Source organism: Cryptomeria japonica, chromosome 7, assembly GCF_030272615.1.
Source record: "Cryptomeria japonica chromosome 7, Sugi_1.0, whole genome shotgun sequence".
NCBI classification, from domain to species: domain Eukaryota; kingdom Viridiplantae; phylum Streptophyta; class Pinopsida; order Cupressales; family Cupressaceae; genus Cryptomeria; species Cryptomeria japonica.
In genome coordinates this window covers 200,987,180-201,009,536 of record NC_081411.1, presented here as the reverse complement: position 1 = coordinate 201,009,536, position 22,357 = coordinate 200,987,180, and the positions used below count along the sequence as shown (strand labels likewise).

At 34.8% G+C, this 22,357-nt stretch overlaps 1 protein-coding gene across 1 annotated transcript; it reads right to left on the bottom strand.

Annotated features, from left to right (window-relative positions):
• Window positions 1-264: 264 nt before the first annotated feature.
• LOC131078291 (putative UPF0481 protein At3g02645) lies at window positions 265-1,728 on the bottom strand. The gene is made up of 2 exons (XM_058015953.1): window positions 717-1,728; window positions 265-578 (listed from the first exon to the last, which is right to left on the bottom strand). The coding sequence occupies exons 1-2, from the start codon at window positions 1,726-1,728 to the stop codon at window positions 265-267; spliced, it is 1,326 nt and encodes a 441-aa protein (XP_057871936.1).
• Window positions 1,729-22,357: the final 20,629 nt, after the last annotated feature.

Genomic DNA, 22,357 nt, shown 5'->3' with positions numbered 1-22,357 from the left:
ATATGGAGTTCGGAAGCATCATATCTTCTAACGAAAATAATATCAAACTATACAGAATAACTGCCTAAAAAATAACATAAAAATATTAGCGGCTTGAAATGTATATATTTTAGAGATGCAGTGAACTCATCCTTGTAGTCCGCATGGTTCTAAGATGGATGCAAACTAATCATGTTTATGAGCTTAACAACATACAATTCATGATTCGGAGTCAATGTATTTAGCACAAATACTCATAACAAGTAAGATGGAAAACAGTCTACTCTACTTCATCACTGAATAGACAGTTTTCATGGCCGTCATACCCAAAATAAGTATCGCCAGCACAAAAGAGACAACATACCATGGCTTTGAACAATTTTCTTGCTTGAACTCGGTTATCCACACCTTCCATTGACTGTGATAATGTTCTTCAGCCTTTTTCATTACCATATCAATTTCGGGAATCGAACTATATGTAATTCCATCACAAATACGGTTTAACATGAAAGCTATGTCTTGGTCGCTGCCCGTCCAGCTTCTAATTACAATAGCTTTTCGAAGTAAAGCAACGTCTTTCTCCGAATCAATTAAATTACCTAAAAGACGCAGGAAATCTGTAACTACTGTCTTTTCGGAAGACCACAAGCACTTTTTCCATTATTCATAAGCCATCAAGTTCCGCAACCTTATTTCTGTGTTGATCGAGGTTTTGATTTGAGGGAGGTAAAAGGTACCTCTTCCAAACCTTTTCTTTTCAAATCTTAAAGGGCCTGGCTGAAATTCGATGCCTGCATTGTGTAATAATTCGGCCCTAGGAGTAGACCTGGTATAATCAAATGGTATCCGCCGCCTAGACTGTCCATTATTGATATTACCAGTACCATCATAGGAGTCGTCACGATCAACAGGAACATTCGATTCTGCAGTTGGATTTATTAACAGATCTCTAACCACCATTCGATACAGATCCAACAGATGACGTGGAGCTGCTTTCTTGTCTAAATAATTCTTCAATTTTAGTTTAGCACCATCTGAGAGTCCCCAACAGAAAGGAGACCCGTTAAAAGGTCTGGTGGTACTCAACATTGCAGCTAGCTCCGTCGTGGCACGTTCAGAGTTTTCAAATTCTAATTCGAGCAGAGTTATGACAATAAATAGAGGAATCTGGTTTTCTAATTTTATAAAATCGTTTAATATAGCAGAAGACATTGAATTGGTTGGTCTTTTACTTTGAAAAATAAGATTTAAGCAATCTGTATCAATCTTATTTTTTCTTAGGGCAGCGCTTCTAAAGAATTCAAGAATGAAGCAAGCATCCAATGTTAACATCCAAGATAATGTTTCTTCGTCCCACTCAATTGGCTCTGAGTAGCACTCTCTTATTTGACTTTCAAGATTTTGGATCTTTGTAATCAACATGCCAACATCTATATTCACTCTTGACAAAAATCTATGGACTGCTTCGACTTTATATTGATCCATCATGGAAAATTTACGATTAATCTTGTGATGGTAAGGCCCCAATGATATGACTAAAGGAGCATAAAATTCCGGTTTAGAAATCCTCAAGACTTCAATCACCCTATAAATACAAACATTTTCTGACACTTGCCACCTTTTATATGAAGGACTGAACGTACTTTTCACTTGGCTAATCCAGGGTTCAGTTGAAGCATTGTATTGTGTTTTCTCTCCGCCACTTACTTCCCCAGTATGAATTTCCTTACCTTTGTATGGTTGAGCCATCGCCTCTGCACAACGAACATTAAAACATGATGTAGAGAGAAATTAAGAATGTCAGATCTCCAAATTTGAAGTCAACTCAAAAAACAGTAAACAAGCAATATGACTTTGCTCGTATTGATTGATTCGGTTATGTTCGAAAGTGTTATTTAAAAAAGGCTTCCAATTAAGTTTAAATACTTAACGAAAATGTCTTTCTAAATTTATCATGTACAAGAATCACATATAACATTTAATGTTTAAGATTGAGCCCTTAAAAATCTTTATTAGCAGAGAATATAAATCAGTCCTCATGATACTAGATTTTCTTCTAATAAAATGTATTATTTATTTATATAATATTATTATGTTTGTTCCATTATATTAATTATTAAGATAATTTTATTATGCTTCCAGTAATATATTGAGGGATCAAACATTGTCCTTTTTAGAAATAATTATTTTGAATACAATTCGAGTTGATCTTGAAATTTGGGGAAAAACTGAAGATAAATAAATAAAATTTATATTCAAACTATTAAGGTATACAAAATGCTTTTGTAATAGAAAATGTTTTTACTGTGCATGAAGATGATTAACTTAGATGTTTAGTAATTCAAGCTAAAATAATTATTAGGAAATATAGAAAGGAGCAACAATTTAAACCAAAATTTCCAAAACTTAGACTAGCTCACACATAAAAGCTGATCTTTGCGTTAACCTCACAACTCTAGGAAATATTCTATTTATAGAATAGAAAATATTCTCTTGTTGAACATTCAACATGAGTTGTACTTAAGCAACTTCCACAACCACACCTTCCAAACTACTGATGTAGAGGACTTAGAGGTGATTCTACAATCAGAATATGGACTTACAATTGGTCAAGAAGATAGAGCACATTGTGGAACTCAAACACATGTCTTTAAGGTGACAGGAGGGTCTTGTCTTCAACGTTAGAAGGGAAAAACAAAGAGACCAACCTCCATTTCATGGGGAAATTGATCTCAGGGTTCTTTTGATATTAGGGGACTCCAAATACATCCAAAAATCCAACTTGCAAGGTCCAAAAGTCGTTTACAAAGGCTCATCCCTTAGACTGTCCTATTAGGCCTACTAGCCCTATTTTTTTTGTTTTTGGACTGCAACTTTTGAACCCTTGGCTTTAGACATAAACTGAGACCCAATTTAGTTACCCATTATGGATTTACAAAACATACTTTAGAATGGTCCTAGGTTGTTTTGTAACATTCAAGTCTATAATTGACTGGTAAATGGTTCATAGGGCTAATAAGGCTACTTTTACAAAGGAGATACCCATAAGACTTACACAAATGACAAACCAATGGTTCCAACACTTGTATTATTTCTCCAAACCACCAATTCCACCAAATTTAGGTGCTTAAGAATTCAAATTTGTCTCAGGCCTTCTCCAACCCTCACTCCCATGCTTACTCAACCTAACACATGAGGATGTTAGGTGACCAGTGCTTCATTGCTGCTCCAAAACTTATTTCCTCCAAAAGTGGTTGAAAACCCACTTGAAGAACCTCCACACCTACCATCCCACAAAATTTGGGCTTCAAGCCTTAGTGGGATGGCGAGATCTTTTCATTTATTTGTAAAAACCTTTAAAACTAGGGTTCTAGACCAACTTTTAAAAAAATACTCACACCAGGCTCAAAACACAATGAAATTAAAGAAAATTGGTGCCAAATGAAAGATGGTTCACATGGATAAAGAATTCCTTTGGTCTCAAGCCTTCATCCATTTTTACAAGAGCGTTCTAATCAAAATAACAACACTGTTACAAAAAATTGTAGAAAAAATGCTTCTAGATTTATTGATTTTCCCCTCCAAATCTTACACATATCAACAACAACCTTTGACTCTTGTTCTTGAGGGTTATTTAGCATGCCTAAAAATCAACCCAATGGTCTCCAACTATATTTTGAATTAGGAGACCATGGGTAACAACTTTTTGCTAATTAACTCAAGCAACTTTGCAAAATTGAAAAGTTGCTCAACAACTTTTGCATTTTTGCAAGTTTGGCATTTTGTTTAGAAATTCTTGTGCCAAACCACAATACATGTCAAAATAGATCATATTAGACTAATTACATTATTTCCACGGACTTTGGACACATTTGGAGTGGTTTGACTATTTTTTGACCCAACTAAGACCTTATAGGTCTCTATGACAACAATTGGCATCAAAAGCCTTACAATTTGATTTGAAATGATTGAAAAAGACTAAAAATGGATTTAAATGGCATAAAATGATCCATAGGACCATATTACAACTTGACACAACACCAAAATAAGATATCATGACAAAAACCTTCATACGACATCAAGATGGTCAAGGTGCTCCTGCACCAACTACATAAGACTTAACACTCTGCCTTAGTGAGGAAGGTGTTTTGTACAACACTTGGCTTATCTGTGAAGAATAGAAACTTAATCTTCATCAAGACCTTCAATGAGATGTTTGATTTTTTCTCATCCATAAGAATGTATTTTAACTTCAATATCCCCTTATCCACACAATCTCTGATACAAATTTGATTATCACAATAAATGACTATCAGATCTAGTTATTGATCAAAGAGACCAACTAGAATTTTTTGAAGCTAGATAATCTAACATGTAGCCATACTATCTGCCATATACTCGACCTCCATAGAACTCAGTGCAACTGATTTTTGTTTCCTATTGTACCAAGAGATTGCTCCTGATCTCAAGCTAAAACAACACCCTGAAATGCTCTTTCTATTTCAGATTGTTACCGAAAGCAATTCCAGATGTGCAAATTGTGTTTCAGTGGTGGATTAACTTTATCTTTCTTTCTTCTTCAGTAGTGAGTCCTCTGACAAAGAGCCTTTTTGGGTAGTGAGCCTTCTTGCAGTGATCATCTCGGTAGTGAACCACCCTTTGTAAAAATCACCTTAAATGGTGTCACCTTAACCATTGTTTATACATTAAGAATTAGCATTCTCCATATTTTTTCCCTTCTTGGGATTTCCACGTAAATTATGGTGTATCTTGTGTTTGATCTGATATCTGCATGTGCTTTGGAATTTATCTATTTTATTAATACTACTAATAATTTTGGATTTAAAAATTAAGTTAAAAAGTGATTATTGTTGTCAACTGATTCACCCCCCCTCTCAATTGCTCGGATATTCAACAATTGGCATCAGAGTTGTGGTTCCTTAATAGAGAGCTTAACTGCTTGAGGTAGATCTTGATTTGATGGCACACAAATTATCTATTCATATCTTTGAAGGATCTGATTACAATTTTTGGAAAGTGAAGATGAGAGGTTGTCTGGTTTCTCTCAGTTACAACACTTCAAAGGCTTTGGAGACTAAGTATGTTCTATTGGTGAATGGTCTTAACACTCCAGAAGAGAATCAAGCCTATGAAGAAAATGAAAAGGCAAGGTATGCTATCTTTAGTGCATTATCAAAAATTGAATTGAAAAAAGTTATCTCTTTGAATGCTTCTTATGAGATTTGGCAAAAGCTAAAAGACATTTATGAAGCAAATGAGAGAGTTAATTTGACAAAGAAGTTAACAGCTAAGTGAAGGTATGAAAACCAGAAAATGGAAGAATGCGAGGACATTGTAAGCTATGTTGGGAAGGTTGACAATGTTGTGAATGAAATCAGAGAACAATGTTGTGAATGAAATCAAAGGATATTGTAACCTATTTTGGGAAGGTTGTAAATATTTTTGACAAAATCTTGATGGCTTTACCAGTGAGTTACAGTCATAAGATCTCAGCTATTGAAGAAACCTATGATCCAAAGACTTTCACTCGAGAACAACTATTTAGTACCTTGACTACATTTGATGTAAGAAAGTTTGAAAAAGACAAGGACAAGTCAAGATATCATTCAAAGCATCTGAGGATGGTTTGGATGGTGATAAGAGATTGGATGAGATGGAAGCAAACTTTGTGAGGAAACTCAAGAAAGGCACTGGAAAGTACTAAAGTATTTTACCCTTAAAATGTTTTAGATGTGGTAAGATTGATCATATTGCAACTATATGTCCAAAAAGGGGAACTAGACAAAAATTTAATAAAAACAAAGGAAAATTCAATAAGAAGGCCTATTATGTTAAGGATGATGCTCGTCTCTTAGATGATGAATCAGACTATGAGGATGGTGATTGCTTGTTTCTAGTAGAGAATGATGTTCCTAGGTTTAATATCTCTAAGACTATTGCAAATGCATTTCATTATAGATGAGATCAGAATGGATAGTTGATTAACAATGGATGTTCAATCATATGATTGGTGACAAAAGTAAAATCATAAAACTGGAAAGATATGATGGAGGTTTAGTTAGGTTTGGAGATTAATCAAAGAGCATAGATTGTTGGTATTGGTTCAATTTATTTTGATAGAAAGCATAGAACTGATAATTTTTATTATGTGAAAGGTTTACATCATAATCTCTTGAGTGTTGGATAGATGTGCAAAAAAATATATAATGTTGTTTTTTAGGACAATGGATGTGCGATCTAGAAGGAGTCTGAAATGATCATTGTAGCTGGAAGAAGGATATATGGAAACATATACCACTTGGAAGGAGCTACAAAACATTGTCTATAATCACAATTTGATGATAGTTGCCTATGGCACCCGAGGATGTGTCATATCAATTTTGACAACTTGGTACAAATCAGTTCAAGGAGTGCAGTAAGAGACCTGCCTAGATTGACCAAACCAGAGAATAAAATTTGTAGGGATTGTCAAATAGGAATGTAGAATAGAAGCACCTTTAGAGGAAAGGAGTACTCATCCTCCTGATTGCTAGATTTGGTTCACATAGATCTTTGTGCTTCGACTTGGACAAGGTGCTTGTAGGGTGACAGGTATTTCATTTTACTGATTGATGATTATCATAGAATGACTTGGGTTGCCTTTTTGAGAGAGAAATCTGAAGCACTAGAAAAATTCAAGATATTCAAAGTAAAAGTTAAAAATAAGGTCGACAGGAAGATCTGAAGGGGGAGGAGAATTCATCTCGGATGAGTTCAATGACTTTTGCTAGAAGCATGACATCATAAGACAACTATTAGCTCCCTGGACACCTCATCAGAATGGTGTGGTTGAAATAATGAATAGAACTATACAGGAAGAAGCTAGAACCATGATAAAAGGATTAGAGCTACCAAAAGTTTATTGGAAAGAAGAAATTCAAACAATAACATTGAAGAACTTCAAAGTCTATCAGATGGATGTGAAATTAGCATTTCTAAATGAGGAACTAAAAGAAGATGTTTACATTGAACAACCAGAAGGATTAAAATTGAAAGATGATCCGAACATTGTTTGTAGGTTGAAAAAGGTCTTATATGGATTAAAACAGGCTCTTAGCGCTTAGTATGGGAGATTAGACAAGTATCTAATTGATCAAGGACCTTAGAAGGGTTCAACGAACAAGATGTACTACAAGACATATTCAAGTAAAATTCTAATTGTGGTAGTATATGTTGATGATATAATCTTTGGAGGAAATGTAGACATGTGCAGAGGATTTGATGAAGAGACGCATAAATAATTTGAAATGTCCATGATTAGTGAGTTGAACTTCTTCCTTGGTTTGCAAGTCAATCATAATGATAAAAGAATTTTCATTTCTGAGTCTAAGTATGTCAAGAAATCATTAAGAGAGTTTGGATTGGAGAATTCCAAACCGATATGTATACCTATGACTATTATATGTAGGTTAACTAAGGATGACAAATCTCCTAAAGTAGACGCAAATCGGTACAAGTCAATGATTGGAGGACTATTATAACTGACTACTACTAGATCGGATATCATGTATGCAGTTTGCTTGGCAACAAGGTTTTAGCAAGAACTGAAAGAGTCTCATGTTGTGGCAGTAAAAATAATTTTTAGATATCTTAAAGGCATAGAAGAATTTGGTTTGTTCTATCCCCAAAGCTCAGATTTTACCCTCATAACTTATACAGATGCAGACTAGGATTGAAATGTGGTTGACAAAAAAAGAACAAGTGGAGGAGCATTCTTCCTTGGCTCCTGTCTAGTTTCTTAGTCGAGTAAGAAGCAAAACTCAGTATATCTGTCTATGGTAGAAGCATAATACATTGTAGAATCTTCTTGTTGCACTAAAATTCTATGGATGAAGCAGACCCTGAAGGAAATTGGTGTAACATTTGATGACCCTATTTTAATCATGTGTGACAAGAACAATACGATAAATATTTCAAAGAATCTGGTACAAAATTCCAAAACAAAGCATATATCTATCAGGTATCACTTCTTGAGGGAAAATATCCTAGATAATGAAGTTAGACTTGAGTATGTACCTACAAAGGAACAAATTGCAGACATATTCACTAAGGTATTGTGCAAAGATACTTTTGAGTATCTTTGGGAGAATTTAGGGGTATTACCCCTTCCCAGTTTGAACTAATGTGCATTATAGATGTGCATTAGAGGTATTGTTTGTATAGGGTCAACACCCTTGTTTTGTTGATTTTCTATGGTTTTTAATGATATCTATGTAATGGATTTAGGGCCTTTCCCTACATTATTAGTCAAAACAATTTATTTCAATTTATGCACATGTATTGTGTTTCGACTTGTTCAATCATTAGTTTTTCACCCAATAGTGAAGAATTCATTTTCATTTCAAGTTTAAAACAACTTCCACTAACCATCTAATCAAATAGCCAATGAGCTTGAAAGGATTTCAATTGTGTCATTATTCAACAACAATCAAATAAAAAATTAAAAAAGAAATAATCTATGGTTTATGTACATTCCCAAATAAATAAAGATTTTTGTTAACACAATACTTTATCTATCAAATTTTGTGTTGAAGGGATTAGTGGTATTGGATAAAATATTGTTAATTCAGTTCCATTTTCTTTTCTTAAAATATCTACTGTGTTTCACAATAATAATAAGATGGCGACTCAATCCATATTATTAGGTCTAGAAATATCTTATGAATAGAATTGAAAGAAGATAATATGTGAGATGGAATCGAATATTTTTGTTTCCCTTTCAAATAATAGAAGGTCTCATGAATCTTTTTGGAGGTTAGCATCTTTTGGAGATTAGATTCTTTACCTTTTGTAATACTTTGACTCCATCTCTTTTATTCATATTCTAAAGAATAGAATGTTGTTGTGAACTATTAGGTCAAATGGGCCTTTGATGTTAATCACATTTGGAATGTGACATATTGAAACTTCTTCTGTTACTTAATCTTTGTAGTTTCTTCGACTCTTTCACAAAACCTCCTTAAGCCTTTCATGACAACTATTACTCTTTGGAAGTCTTTCTATTCAAAATTTTTAATGAATATATATTTTTATCTTTTTTACACCAGAAGAAATAAATGAAAAAAAAAATGCATTACCACCATCAAAACCTTGTCTCTTGAATTTCCTTGGTAGTGAAATTCTTTATCATAAGAACATGCAAGGGATGGGATCTCATAGGCATGGGATCCTAAAACATATTCAATGGATGCCTTTGAGACTTTTTATGAATATATACTGATTTTATGGAGGGACCTTCCTCCACAAAATCAGTTTTAGCTATTTGATTTGCGAGCACAAGTTTTAGGCTGAAAATTCTTCAGTTAAGAGTCGAATATTGAGAGATATCAACTGCACCAATTTGTAGAACCTCATCTCTTATAATATTGAAGCCTTGTACTCAAAAAGACTTGATCTCTGATAGACTTTCTAAAATTCATTTATATTCATAAGCAGACCAAAAGCCTGAATATTTTAAAGTGGTGCTGTTGAGACATATGTGGGAATCGCTTCCGGAACCATCTCCGTCCCGTGCTTTCCCGTGGACTAGACGATGGCTATCGCCAACGTTATTGACACGGATGGAAAGCAGGCTGACTCCGTCCGCACGGCATTCTGATCTGATCGAGCTTTTCTTTACTATTCTTTGCTGCTGGAACAAACAACGAGTTGAACACCTTTGCAGGGAACGAATGTAATGGAACTAAGATTAAAGGTTGCAAGAGGGCAAGATTTGGTCTAAAAAAATTACACAGGAACTGCTGGATATATATCAAATTTCTACATGATCGTTTGAGTTGGATTGAAATTTTTTTTACGAAAGGAGGTTGGATTGCCATCGCATTTGTTGTACTACTTCCGCTTTCCGTTTCTTTCTTAATTGTTGTTGAGAGATCGGTTAAACAAAAATTTAAGAAATGAACGACCCAAAAAATTAATTTTTGGATGGCCAAAATACGAAAGTTGACAGTTTTCAAGAAAGTTTACACAATAAGACAAAACATAAATCCTTCAACATTTCAAAGGATTTATCCGAATCAGAAGAGCTCAGTATTCACATAAACTGACAATTCTAAGATAGAAGGTGGGCAGGTTGATGAGATTAGAAAACGCAGAAATTCCAAGAGCAAACAGAAACTTTCTTTTACACAAACAGCAATCTTTTTGATTCAAACTGAATACATCTTGCATCTCAAAATCAGAACTCAAATTAGAATTTTAAGACTCCTAAATTAAGAATCCTAAAAATATCATTAGTCATGCATTATGTATGCGATGCACCAACACAGGTTACATAAATTAGTACCAATTCAAAAGATGGTTAAGAGGTAAAACTGTTTGATTCTTTGTATTTCAAGAAATAACTTACAAGTTCACAACCTTTCGAAATATTTCAGTTCCAATAAGCATGAATGCAAATATATGGAACAATAAGTTTGAGCTTTTTAAATTCAAAATAAACCAGTTACGTACTTTAATTCAAGGGAGAGAGATCAGAGAACAGATGTACCTGATGGAAAACAGGCTCCAATTCGATTTCCAATTCGAGATCCTATGATATCTTGCACCGCTTTTGAATTTCGGCCCTCACTCAGAACTTTTTATCAGACGGAAACTTTTGCTGTCTAGTTCTAGTTTTAGTCTTGTCAAGAAAAGAATATTAAACAAATGTAGAAGACTCCTGGCCAGAAACTTCTGGCTTGATCAGTCATCTAAAACAATACAGAACTAAACGAATCTTGTAACACTTTTTTATATTATTCTTAAAACGAGTGCAAGAATTACTTGTGACTGAAACGTGACAGGAGAGTTGACTTCAATTTTACAATTTTTCTACGATTGGTTCCCTGCATTACGTTCTCAGTTTAACTAATATTAATTTTATACGACAATATAATGTTGGTTTAGTTTTGGGAAGAGTTTATTGATATGAATTTTTGTGTAAAATCTGGTCTCTTACCCTATTTTGTCTATTACAATCATTCTTTTACACTTATCCCTTATCTCATCCATATGCACTCTTAATCTTATATTTCTAGACAATCCGTACATGTTTTTCTTTTTACACAAAGGGGTAAAAATTTATTAATCGGAAAGAAGAATACAAAGTAATAAAGGCCTATAGCCCAATATAAAATAAAGAATTAACCATTCCTACCCTCCTTAACCAAATTCTCTAACAAATGAGATAAATCTACCCACAAATGTCCCCATTCTACAATATTCAAACCTTCCAATCCGTCAAATACCCATTTCGCTAAGGAATCTGGTACTCTATTCCATTCTCTAGGAATATGACAAAAAGTAATAGATTCTATAGACCCATTTAACCATATAATATATAGAATAACCACAACTAAATGCCAATTAACACCATACAAATGTTGCTCATTGAGCATATGCACTACCACTTGTGAATCAAATTCATAAATAATCTGTTTCCAACCAAGAGCACAACCTCTCTGTAGTGCATACAAGATGACAAGAGCTTGCATGAAATTATTAGTATAAAACCCTCTATAAATGGAAAAGAGAAACTAAATAGCTCACCAAAGTTATCTTTGCCAAAACCACCTATACCCGCATGACTATAATTCCCCCTAGAGGATCCATCAATGTTTATCTTTAGAACTCCTTGAGGAGGAGGGAACCATCAGCCCACCTAGTCAATCCTCCTCTGAGATCGGTGACCCCTAGTTTTCCTAGCCTTCTTGTTTCCTACATCACTAGAAAAATGCAACCTTTCAAGAACGCCTACATCTCCAACATCCACTACACCAAAATGATCACACCTAGTGAAGATTCTCTCCTAAAGAGTATTAATAATTTTCCTCCATAAGTGTTGAACAACCAATTTTGCATTCTGAAAAATCCTATGCTTTTATTCTAACCAAAGATGCCATATAATCAAAGAAGGCCCCATAAGCTAAGCAACCTAAAGTCTTAACAGGAGGCTGACCCAAGTGGTTCCATAATTCCACCAAAGAGGAGGCATACACACAAGCCTAATTCCAAACTACCCAGCAAAGATGCCAAATCTTCTTAGAGAAAGAACACTAAAAGAAAAGATGAGAAGAACATTCTTTGCTATGAAGACAAAGCACACAAATAGAAGGTTCTTGGAAATCATGCTTGCAAAAATTATCCCAAGTAAGACATCTATTTTGAGCAACCAACCATAGGGAAAAAATTGCACTTGGGCCAACAAAATTTGTACCACACTTATTTCCACCATGGAATTCCTTCCCCCACAAACACTTGTCTATCTAGCTCCAAGTGCCCCAAAGGCCACAAGTAATTACCAATCAAATTTTTAGCCTATGCTAGGAGATCCATCCCAATCAGAGAGTTACACTCCCTACTAGGAAGAATGTGAGCTAACTCTCACCGATCTCCCTTAGTTCTATTAGGTGGCTAGACTTGGGGGTCTTTCCATATGCAAACATCCACTAAACCTAAATGCAGAGCAGTCTTATAATCTAAAAAGTCTTTATAAGATTTCATAACATAATTTTCCATCTCTCTTTAAAATTTGTATAACATTCTAGTTGTTGTGAAAGACGATTGTTATCTTTTTCAATGGAATGTCAAATTTAGTGAGAATGTTCTAAGGATAATAGCCTTACTGATGACATTAGTTTCTCCTTGATACTATTTTTTAAGGGTAAAGTGCTAGCGCATACAAATTATATTAATTATAATACAAATATACAAAGAGTTCACAAAGACTAGGAAAAACCAAAAAAACAAAGAGAGCCTAGCTCTATCTATTAGGCCTAAACTTAAAATTGAGCTAATGGACTAGAAACTTGACTGCAACAAAGATTAAGAGAGCATGGCTCTTACATTTCCTAGACCAACTAAAGAACTGAAATATATGTAAACTAATTGGAATGTTATAGAAATTATAAAGGCAGAAAGGCAAGCTCAATCGACACCAACTACCTTGCTTGAGATAACAAAAGCCGACCAAAATTTTGAAGGTAGAGAGCTAAGCTCAATCTATGATGATTACCCTACCTTAACAATAACTAGTTAGCATTAACCCTTTACCAAGAAAATGTAATCATCAAACATGGAGGATAATACCGAATACCAAAATGAAGTGTGATACAAAAAAATAAATTTCAAACGAAATACAACATACCCATCAACTTTGGGGATTATTTCCCTCCACACCTTCATCAACATTCAGACCCCTCTAAGCTTGAGAGATACCAAAGTAGGGACCCCCATCTCTCTATACTTGAGATTCATCAACTTGGAGATCCACAAAAGAGTCTTTCGAGCCCCTACAAGGACATTATTTAGTGTGAATTTCCCTTTGTGCTTGAGAACTACCATGGATGAGTCCTACATCCTGCAGAGCGTGAGATTCACCAACTTTAAACCCCACAAAAAATTCTTTCAATCCCCTACAAAGATAGTCTTTAGAATGAATTATTACTAGTTTCAAAGCTAATGGGTGAGGGTGCATGAGGTGATCTAGGACATAGAGAAGGTCTAAAAACAAGGAGGCTTCTGATGAGGAGAACAATTTTGAAAAGACACTCATTTCCCCCTCAAAGAACTTATAATTATTGGAATCCAAACTAATTTGCATGGCATTGTAGAGTTTAATGGGGTTACCTTTTTAAGAATTCCCCAAGGAAAATGCCCCTGACCTGGCCTTTCCCATTGAATAGGTCATATTTCTTCATTGCATTTTCAATATTCTTAGGGGGAAAAAAACCATGCTTGATAAATTGAGACACCAAGAGCAACAAGGACTCATAATTTTTTAGAACATCAAAATAATTGGACAAGAAAATGAAATTCACTTGGGATGGGTAGATGTTTCAAGGAGCCTTAGGGTATATTACCTCTTCCGCAATCACACTTATGATGGTGCTAAGAATCTTGTTGTTATGTGAGGAGAAAATGATCTTCATATGGTTAGGGGTGAACATGCTTAAAGTTGGAAACTCCCATCTAGAGAACGAGACATAAATTCTCTAATTAAGTATCTTGTACTCCATATCTCTTTGAAGCCAAGGCTAAAATAAAAGAGAAAATAGTAGATATCAACAAGCGAAAGAGCTTGAGGAACCCTAACCTTAGAGAGGGAAATAGGAAAAAGATTTTTCTATTCCAAGGAGAAAATGAAATAAAATAATGCTTTTTACAAACCCATCTACTCTACACTCGCACAAGCTTCGACATTTGATGACGACATAAGGAAATTAATTCACATAAAGGGAAGATATTACATGGTAAGGATAATAACTGGCATGCTTAGGAAAACCTTACCATGTACCTTGCTAAGCACAGTTCACATGAAAATTTTTACTACCCAAAGCTTTATGCTTCTTGGAGTTGTACCATGTGATATTAAAAGTTTCCAAATGAAATAATTAATTCCAAAAATGACACATCCAAAAATGGGCATTGCCAAAAGAATTTAAAATCATTAAATGGACAAAGAAAGAAGATGAGTTGTCCTTAGATGCATGACCATATGCAAGTGGAGAATGCCAATTGTGAGGATGACTCAACTTTCTACTATTACGACCAGAAAACAACCAAAGAAGTTAGAAAAAATGAAGATGTTTACTCCTAAGCTATTGATGTCAGAATGACATCATTTTGAGTATATGTCCTTTCCATCTGAATATACCCTTGCATGAGACCATACCCTTTATTTTCTAGAGAATCTATCATTCTATTTGATTCCCTAAAATACTGATAAATAGATTATACTTAAATTTTTTTAACAAGGAGCCATGCCTCTTAAAGGACATAATTAACATTCCAACTAGGAGCTTCAAAATTTTTGAGAGCCAAAATGATGTTCAAGGCATCTCCTTCTTGTTAGGCCCAATATGGAAAGCTAATGTACTAAGAGGGGAGGGGTGAATCAGTACTTCAAATCTTTTCTTCAACAATAACTTTACTATTAAGCATAAATTGAATATTGTTGAAGCATAATATAATGCTAAAACAAATAAATAACAATCATACATGATTCACTCCATAACACATATATTTTGGTTACCCAGAAACTCCTTGTTCGAGAGAAAAACTGCGGTGGCGATGACACCCACAACTTCACTACTGCAATAATAAAGGTTGCTCAGTTAGAGCTACATGTTTAGCTATTTCTGATAGCTTACCCTGTTAGGAGTATCAAGATCTTTAGATCTACCTTGCTAAACGATTTTACAACACTTATTCTAAATGTTGCACCTGGTTAAAGGCTTTACAATTTATAGACTTTGTTAAAGTCTTTTACCCTATTAAAGGTTTCTCTTACAACTCAAAATATTACAATCAAAATCTTACAAAATATCTACAACTTCACATTTGAAATGCTACAGCAGATTCTATGTGCTCAAAATGAAATTACCTTGCTTATAGCATACCTCAGTAAATCATAAATCAACTCGGTAAACCTTTCTATTTACTCTGTTCCTTGACTGTTCTCTGAAATCCTTCTTGGTGACCTCTGTGTATCTCTGTCAATCGTAATAGTCATAACACTCAGTGCTTTCCCATGATTTTGCTTTTCACATATGTCTTGCTTCACACTCTCATTCTTGATCCTCAATTCATGTTGTATAAATAGATCTCTTATGACGGTGATCTTGTTCATGCTTCGATCTTACAAACATGATTCATCAAATGAATAAGCATACAAATTATTTCATTGGATAGATGTCCTCAAAATCATACAAAATCTTAAGGTGAAATTTCCAATGTTTTAACGATTTCTTGTTCCTCAATCTTTGTAACACGTTTCCACATATGTGTCCAAGTTCAATGAATCTGGTAACACGTTTCACTCGGTGTGCATCAACTCGGTATACCATCTTTGCTACTCGGTAGTCATAGAATGTTACTTGGTAGACAACACGGTGTATACTAAACTCTGTGACTTGTAACTTCTGTAACCGATTGCTCTGTGCTTACCAACTGAATATTTCGGTAGTAATAACTGACTAGAGTATATAGAATGACTTTGGACATAAAAATAATGACAACTTAGTAAATAGTAACAATCTCCCCTTTTGACATTAGTTTTGAAATTTTTGACCAAACTTCTTTCAAAGTCATAACTCAAAAAATCTATATACTTACAAAATTTGACTAAACTGTCAATATATTCAAATGTCAATAAAATAGTATACTCAGATATACTCCCCTTATCAATATACTGTACATAAATCTGATTTTAAATGCGTTGTGATCAATATTCTATATTCACTGCTCGGTTCACTGCTCGGTGATCACTGCTCCCCTTGTCAAAATTATCTGTATACTCATATATGCTGATCTGCTTGGTATACTCCTCTTGTATACACTATACTCCCCCTTTTTGACAAACATCAAAACTAGTTACCATTCGGTGGAGGCAACTAGTCAAAAATGGATTTATACTTTGTTCTTGCATCAGTGAGAGCGGCAGAGAGTGCATCCTTGATAGTATCCATGAGTGAATTATGAGTTGTAATATCAGCTAACAGTGAAATTAGACCATCTAAAGTGCTTCCCTCTGGCTGAGTGGATAAGGAGGTAGCCTTGTTGATCTGTTCTTGGACGGAGGACAAGTGTGGAATGAATAAGGTTTGAAGAGTCATAATGTCAATCCTTATTTTGTGCTCTTCATTCCTAAGTTCCAATTTTTGAGCCATGAGCATTTGTAACTTGGTATAGAAATTCTGAATAGAATTTGGCTCAGTGGTCAATTTATTGGAGAGATCAGTGATCTCTTTTTCAATCACTTATATTTTATTCTTGATATCTTTAATGAATAAAGAAAATGTACAGAGTTTCTGAAATAAATAAAGAATGTGCTTGAGTTGAGGGGACAACTCAGCAATAAATTTGACAAGTTTTACTTTACCAATAGCAATAGATTTGTGTACCTCTTCAATCATTTTTACAGTGAGCTCTTTGTCCTTCAATTTGCTCAAGTATTCAGATGCATCTACTCCAGATGTCTCGATCTGATTGAGGAGTTTATCCAGTTGAATATGGATGGTTGTATCTTTTGTCACTATAGCTTCAAGTAGCATATCTATTAATAGTGCTTTGACCTTCTGAAGTACTCTGTTTTTCTTTTGTATAGCCATTTGTCTCTCTTGTTCTGCTTTGGCTTTGCATAGTTCACCGAATTCAATAAGTGTTTGCCCTTTTAATTTGGGTATATCTACATTTGACAACACAATTGGTTTTGACAAATTTAACTTGAAACTATGCTTTTTCATTTTCTTTTCTTTAGAGGAGGAGGCTTTCATCGGTTGAACTAATACAATGGCTTGGGAGGCTTGTTTACTCTCGGTAGGTTTCTTGGTAGAGGCAACACTTTTGTCAATTTCTTTAGCCTCAGATGTAGCCTTCGGTGAATCCTTGCTTGGGGTCTCAGTTGTAGCATTTTTAGTACTTGAAGGGGCTTGAGAAGTCTATTCCTCAGTGGTCTAAGAAGTAGCTTCTCCTTTGGTAGATTGTTGACCCTCTTAGCCTTGTTCAGTATCCTGAGGTGTCTCGGTTGAAACATGTTGACTTACTGGAGGATAGGACTTGTCTTGTTCCAAAATTGACTCACTTGATACTTGTTTGGCATAAGCATTCCATTCTATAATTTCCTGTTCCTATACCTCGGTATCCATGACATCCTCATCAGGTTGTATAGTTTCAGCAGGATCTTGCTCGGTGATATCCATTATTTCAACTTGACCTTTCTCATCAGATCAGTACTCTTGATTTGAAATATTTCTTGACATTTTTCTTTTGTCTCCTTCTCTACATCAAGATAAAGGACATTCATCAGTTTCAAGGCTCTTTGCTTGACTAGGAAGTTTGTGTGGTAGTTTTTCAGATGTTCACTTATCTCATCTATTGACATGTCTGGAAAGAGATGTACCAGACTTCTTTCTCTCATCTTCTTTTTCGAGTCCATAGCATATTTCCACCTGTTATCAATATGTAAGTACAATGCTTTTGGAAGAGAATTAATTACTTCCAATGGGACTAATTGGAATTTCAGAAGAGTGCAGATTACAACTTCTTCTATTTGTCTCTTTTCTGCATCAGATCTGGAGTCATATTTTACATATCTAAATGCTCCAAATCCATCATATTGTTTCAGATTTGCACAAAAATTATCAAAACTATGTACATATTCCTTTTTACTCTTAACAATCTAAAATTTACTTACATCTTCAGATTCGGTGTCACTGGACTCTTTGTTCAAAATGAGTCTCCGAGTAGATTTCTTATAAGTTTTTGTTACCTTTGGAACTGCAACATTTTTTTGTTTCTTGCTTGGTGACACTGCAAATGATCTAGTGTTTGGGCACTTTACTGGAGGAGTCGGTGATACCTGTGATGTATCCTGTTTCTTCCTTTTTAAAATTTCCCATTTTGGCAATTCAGTGCTTAATGTAATAGCTACTTCTTGGGCTTCAGATTCCTCCTTGGTGATGACTTGAACGCTCTTGACAGGAGTGGAGGAAGAGCCTTCTCCAAATTTCTCTGTTAATACTTTAATCATTTTTGTTGCTTTCCTTGTAGCCTTTGGTACTACAATGCTCATTTTGACTTTTTCTTTAACTTCTTCATATGTACTGTATCTGATCTTGGTAGCATGCCTTGGCAGTGCAAGAAAAGCATCGATCTCCTACTGTGTAATGTCAAAATCAATCTCATAACCCATAGGTGGCAAAGATTGAGTTCTCAGTTCTACCGCATTGTCATATTAGTAGTCGGTGTCCACTTCAAAACATATATTGTCCTTATATTTTTCCACTAACTGGGGTGGAATCCTCTACTTGTTATGCATCTTTTCCTGAAACTTGCTAAAATAATCATCCATAATCTCATTGAAGTTATCACCTAGTTGTTTGATGAAGTCATTGATTTGATGGGTGATTGGTCGGTGTAGCTCCCAAACTACATTACCAACTAATGGAAAGAATTTCTCAAAATAGAAAAACATGCATACCAAAAGTGATCCAAACTTCAGTGTGTTTGCCGAGTTGTTCTTCTTCGGATTCCTTATGGTGTTGAGATTTTCAAATAGATTTTTCAACAACACTTCACATAGATCAATCTTAATACCTTTCTTCACAATTTTATAAGCTAAATCAACAACAGCATAGGGTACACTGTTTTCCCTTGCCGATTGAAAGAAACAATAACCTATGACTCTAATTGCAAACTTCAGCTCTGCATCTGTGAGACTGTTCAATTTCAGACCTCTGCAATCATATTCAACTCCGATTAAAGTGATCAATTCTTTCTGTGAAATCATTTTCTGAGCTTGGGCATGGTCAAAAATAGGGTAACCGGTGATCAAGTGGATGATTTCCTTGGTGATCTTGAATGGTTGCTCCTCTAACCACATAAAGTCATCATGAACTCTGCTCAAAACAAATTTAACCCATTGGGGTTTGAAGACTCGCAAGTAGGTTAGGGCTTCGGTCAATCCCTTGATTTTAATATGTTCAAACTTGCTATCTAGTATTCCATCGGTACACAATTCATCATATGTGTCCTTGATCTCAGTGTGACCTAGTTCCTCAACACAACACTTAGTGAAGAATCTGACATCCTCAACTAATAAAACCCTATCCGGAATGAGTGAAAATGCAGTTTTATCATCCGGTTCAGATGCTACTTTGGGAGGTAGTGAGTATTTCAGTGAGGGCTTCTCAATATTCTCAACAACAATGGGTTTCTGAATCTTAGGAGCCATTTCAAACTTTGGATAATCACTAACGAATGAGCCTTAGGGTTTGAAAACTTTTAACTAGCAAACGCTTTCCACTTAGTAAATATAAAATAGATATTCACAACTGATATGATCGGTTAACTTGCTTGACAATGCATTGTGATTGATATAAATACCTTGAATTTCGCTTTGGAAGAGATTTGATCACCTTTAAATCACTTCGCTCTACTTTCTGAAAACTTGGTAAGTGTAAAATGACCACGCAAAAGATTTAAGTACACATTTTACCTTATTGAGCTCCGTGCAGTTAGGTCAGAAAACATTAAATGCACTTGGTTCCACTAAACCGATTTACCTTCCTTTTTATGCTTTTGCCGAGTAGCCAGACTTCCTACATTTATCGACTTGACTAGTGCTCTAAAGGACTTGATAAAATTTCAATCTTGCTAATGCATCTTAGCTATGCAGATTTTGAATTAAGTACATGATAAAATAGGAACTGTTAAGATTTAACCTTTGGAGAATGCAGTCCCTTCATACCTTTATCGATTAATTTAGAATAGATGCACCTAACTCGGTAGGTAAGGTGCTTTCTTCATTTGACACAATTTCCTTCTTTTTCCAAATCATCTGGAATTCGCTTTTTATTTCTTCAATATCTCCTCTAGGTTGATCTCTACAATCTCTAGCCAAGTGTCCAACTTTGTGACAATGAAAACATGCCATACCAGGATTTCTCCATGATCTTCGGTTGTTCATTCCAAACCTTATAAAGAAGTTGGCACTTATATGTCCATATCTTCCACAAGATTCACACCATATCCTTGTATTATAATCCCATGGTACTATAGTATACTTTTGGTTAAGATCTGTGTGAGTTTAGTAGCCTCTAGTATTTTCTCGGTGTACAGACCACATATAGTTCTTCTACTTAAACCAACACTTCTCGGTACTGTGTCCATATCTATTGCAATTTTTATAAAACCCTTTGAATTTTGCCTTCTGATAATTGCTAGTAGACTTTGTCCTACATTGATTAGATGTGTGACCATACTTATTGCAATTGTTACAATAACCATTAGACCTAGTGACATTCAGTTGCTTACATTTTCTAATTTGGCACATGTTGGCAGTATGTCCTTGTTTTCCACAGTAGTTGCAAATAGGCTTCTTTCCTTTGATGTTCTTCTTGTTTCCAGCTTGCTTTGATGATTCTCCTCTCTCGGTAGTGTGGATTCCATTCTCGGTAGAGTCTTTTCCTTTGTAACCGAATCCTGCATCTTTGTTGGGTCTTCTTGTAGTTAGTTGCTCATCCAACATCCTTGATGCTTCATAACTTTTCTTTAGTGTTTCTTTGGATTTATTCTCTGTTTCAAGTTCATCGGTCAACATTGATACTTCAAGTTTCAATGCTTGATTCTCATCATCTTTTAGATTTGCTTCATGATGTGCACAACCCAATTGATCTGACAGATTACTTTGAATTCCAATCATCCTTATGATTTCATCATTCTTTTCAAACACTAATGCTTCAAGCTGTTATTTTTCTCTTTCTAGATCTCTTAATTTATCCTCGGCTATCCTCAATGCATCAAGATTTTTGGTCATCTGTGTGCTGAAATGTTCATGTTCTCTTTTCATTGCTTTTAGCTGACCAGTCGGTGCTTTGTTCATTTCTTTCAATGCTCCAATCATTTCTTCAGTCTCTTTAGATATACTATTCTCAGATGATGTCTCAATTTTTTCCACCAGCTCTTGAGAGTCCTACAAATCATTAGACAATCTTCTTCTAACTTTAAGAGATTTTGCATTTGTTTCTGCATGTCAGCAATCACTTGATTAGCATGATCCAATTCATTTTGAAGATTTACAATTCTCTGAGATTGTTTGTAGCCTTCCATTGATAAGATCTTTCTTCAACAATAACTTTACTGTTAAGCATAAACTGAATATTACTGAAACATAATATAATGCTAAAACAAATAAATAACAATCATACATGATTCACTCCATAACACATATATTTTGGTTACGCAAAAACTCCTTGTTAGAGAGAAAAACTACGGTGGGGATGACACCCACAACTTCACTACTACAATAATAAAGGTTGCTCGATTGGAGCTACATGTTTAGCTATTTCTGATAGCTTACCCTGTTAGGAGTATCAAGATCTTTAGATCTACCTTGCTAAAGGATTTTACAACACTTATTCTAAATGTTGCACTTGGTTAAAGGCTTTACAATTTATAGACTTTGTTAAAGTCTTTTACCCTATTAAAGGTTTCTCTTACAACTCAAAATATTACAATCAAAATCTTACAAAATATCTGCAACTTCACATCTGAAATGCTATAGCAGATTCTATGTGCTCAAAATGAAATTACCTTGCTTATAGCATACCTCGGTAAATCATAAATCAACTCGGTAAACCTTTCTGTTTACTCTGTTCCTTGACTATTCTCTGAAATCCTTCTCAGTGACCTTTGTGTATCTCTGTCAATCGTAACAGTCATAACACTCAGTGCTTTCTGATGATTTTACTTTTCACATATGTCTTGCTTCACACTCTCATTCTTGATCCTCAATTCATGTTGTATAAATAAATCTCTTATGATGGTGATCTTGTTC